The 3458-nt window shown below is 36.3% G+C and overlaps 1 protein-coding gene across 1 annotated transcript; it reads right to left on the minus strand.

Moving 5' to 3' along the window:
* Window positions 1-599: 599 nt before the first annotated feature.
* On the minus strand, window positions 600-2431 carry LOC100659218 (olfactory receptor 8K5-like). The gene has a single exon (XM_003423074.3). The coding sequence runs from the start codon at window positions 1757-1759 to the stop codon at window positions 836-838; it is 924 nt and encodes a 307-aa protein (XP_003423122.2). The 5' UTR covers window positions 1760-2431; the 3' UTR covers window positions 600-835.
* Window positions 2432-3458: the final 1027 nt, after the last annotated feature.

Genomic DNA, 3458 nt, shown 5'->3' on the forward strand with positions numbered 1-3458 from the left:
GTTCTGCCAGCACAGTTAACCCTAGCTGTCTCTCAGGGGAAGATTGATGACAAGGACCTCCCTCCAGAACTGACAGAAAAAGCCTTCCCCTGCAGATGGTGCCCTGAATTAGGACATCTGAACTACTAGAATATGAGAGAATAAATTTTTGTTTGTTAAAGCCATCCATTATGCTAAAATTTATTTAACTGCTTGTTTACTAAATTCTTATTTACCAGTTTAAAATATTTTCTTAGGGCAACATCTATGCTAAAGCAAAGTAGAGAAGAAAGAAATCAAGTTAATTTTTAACAAATCAAAATTATCTAGTCCACTTCACATGTTTTAGTACATCATAGTTAAGAGTTTATTTTCACAGTAGAATTGATTGATAACAAAAGACAAATAAATTATTCATGTGTTAATAGGTCACAATAACTCTTTAACTCTAACGTTATTTACACCGTTGTTCCAGACTTAGAAAATGCAACAGGAAAACAATTGAGAAGATGCTTGTCCTTAAAAAAAACTGACAGAAACAATCACATGTTTTATTGATCAAGAGTGTATTCAAATTTATCATTGTGGAAGTATGAGGGCCTATGAAATCATATAAGTAAGCAATGCATAGGAAGCAAGGAGAGTTGGGGAAGAAATAACACTTAACTGGATAGCTAAAGGAGGATTAATTTGTCTTAGTATAAACAATGTGATAGTATCTAACTTATAATTAGCTTCTGCCTTGGAACCAAAAGAAGCACATTTATATCTATTAAAAATGTTATCAAGTGACATTACCTTTTGCATTGTTTACAAAAACAAGTTTGAATATTGAATACTGAATATAAAGTTGGCATCAATTTTTAAAAACCCTATGGAAGGCACTTTTTACCTCTTGGTTCCTCAAGCTATATATCAAAGGGTTAAGCATGGGGGTGACTAAAGTGTAAAACACAGAGGCCATTGTGTCAGTATCATATGAGTGAGCAGATTTGGGTTGCACATACATAAATAATAAAGTCCCATAAAACACAACCACCACTGTCAGATGAGAACCACATGTGGAGAAAGCTTTTATCCTGCTCTTGGCAGGATGCATTCGAAATATGGCTTTCAGAATCAGCAGGTAGGAGAGCAGGACAACCAGGAGGGAGGTTATCAAATTAAATGCTGAAAATATTATAAGCATCAATTCTATTTCTTGTGAATTTGAGCAAAGCATAGATAACAAGGGAACATTATCACAGTAGAAATGACAGATGACATTAGAGCCACAGAAGATGGATGTAAAAGTCTTAATGGTTAACATCACAGACTGAAAGGCACTGTAGAGATATGGAATGCCTGCCAGCACATGGCAAAGTCTTTGGGACATGATAACATTGTAGAGCAGAGGGTTACAGATAGCCACATAGCGGTCATAGGCCATAGCTGATAGGATAAAAAGTTCACTGATAATGAACAAAATGAAGAAAGCCATCTGTGTGGCACATGTATAATAGGAAATGGTATTTTTATCCACAACAAAATTTACTAACATCTTGGGACAAATGACAGTAGAATTACCAAGATCAATGACGGCCAGGTGTCTGATGAAAAAATACATAGGTGTGTGTAGGCGGGAATCCATCTTGGTCAAGATGATCATGCCCAGGTTGCCCACCACTGTGATCATGTAGATGAGGAGAAACACCCCAAAAAGCGGGTACTGCAACTCAGGGTGCCTTGTGACTCCCATTAGAATGAATTCAGTCAGTACTGTTAGATTCTGTTGGCCCATTTGGTCCAGTTATCTTTTCTGTGAAGGAACAGAGGGTTTGGTATTAGCTTTCATGTAGTATTGTCTAAACAAGTTATAATATTTCAGAAGCAATGGAAGTTTTTCTTCATATTTTTTGTTGTTGTTATCTGTCGTTAAGTTATCCTCGACTCACAGTGACCACAAACACAATGGAACAAAACACAGCCCATTTTTCTACCATCCCCATGATCTGTTTTGGAGTGGACCCTTGTGATCCATAGGGTTTTCACTGGCTGATTGTCAGAAGTTGATCACTATGCATTTTTTCCTAGCCTGTCTTAGTCTAGAACCTCTGCTGAAACCTGTCCAGCGTCATAGCAATGCAGAATCCGCTAGGGACAGACCCAGTGCTGGTAGTGCATGAATTATATCTGCCAGAAGCCTAACCTAGGTTTCCCATACAGAGGACTACCAGTGAATAACCACTGACCTTTTCCTTCATATTGTTATTGTTTTGTGTCATTGTTGAGTCATTTCTGACACATACAATCCTCTTGGGGTTTCCAAGGGGACAATCTTTACTGAAACAGGTTGCCACATCTTTCTCCTACAAAGTGACTGATCTTTCTGTTAGTAGCCAAGCACTTCACCACTGTAAAACCAGGGCTTTTCATCTGATTTTGAAGTTGAAGTAAACTTTAGAAACTTCTATATCCCACAAAAAAAAAAAAAAAAACCCATTGCCATCAAGTCAATTCTGATTCATAGTGACTATATAGGTCAGAGTAGAACTGCCTCATAGACTTTCCAAGAAGCACCTAGTGGATTTGAGTTTGAACCCATATAGCCACTACACCACTAGGGTTTCCACATCCAAAAATACAGGGATCCATATGTAACACATTACTCATTAATATAACATAGATTAAATACTAAAGAAAGTCAACAGAAATTAATCTACGTTGTGACAATGAATAATGTGTTTTATGTTGATCCCCCTATTTTGTGATATAAAAAAAAAAAAAAAAGAGATCCCAAAGTTTATTTTAACTTCAAAAATCTGTAATATTAATATAGAAATAGTATACTTTATTCTATCTACAAAATTACATCGAATTTTTCCTTTAGTCCACTTCATTTTTATCTGAGAATTTATGTGGGATTTTGATAGTTTTAGAGAAAGAAGCAGAGATAATGTGACAGAAACAGCACATAGTGACTCTATAGGACAAAAGAGAGCTGCCTCATAGGGTTTCCAAGGCTGTAATTTTTATGGAAGCAGACTGCCTCATCTTACTCCTGTGAAACAGCTGGTGGGTTCCATCTGCCAACTTTCTGTTTAGTAGCAGAGAACTTAACCACTGTGAAACCACAGTTTGCCCACCATAATCACAATTTAGGACATAGTCTCTTCCCATTCTGACTTCTGCTCTATTGCACTTCACCTAATGTCAATTTACAATGGAGAGTCAACAGGCATTCCTGGGGCCCAAATAAATGGGAACTGAGTTAATGATACTTCATTTGAGGCTTAGTAGGTATACTTTTTATGGTTCAAAAACAATGGAAAGTATCATTTACTAAGGCTATCTTCCTGTTACTGGAAAATTTTCTAAGAACACACCTTGCACCTGCTATGCTGAGATGTGCCTTCAATGTAATTAATAAACTCTTTTTATATTTATATATTTTATAATTTTTTGGACAAGGTCAGTTTTATAATTGAAATGTATTTATT

The sequence above is a fragment of the Loxodonta africana genome, chromosome 7 (genome assembly GCF_030014295.1).
Source record: "Loxodonta africana isolate mLoxAfr1 chromosome 7, mLoxAfr1.hap2, whole genome shotgun sequence".
In the NCBI taxonomy this organism is placed as follows: Eukaryota; Metazoa; Chordata; class Mammalia; order Proboscidea; family Elephantidae; genus Loxodonta; species Loxodonta africana.

Bases quoted from the DNA above. Each gene is read 5' to 3' on its own strand.
- LOC100659218 (XM_003423074.3), bottom strand. From the start codon at position 1,759: ATGGGCCAACAGAATCTAACAGTACTGACTGAATTCATTCTAATGGGA.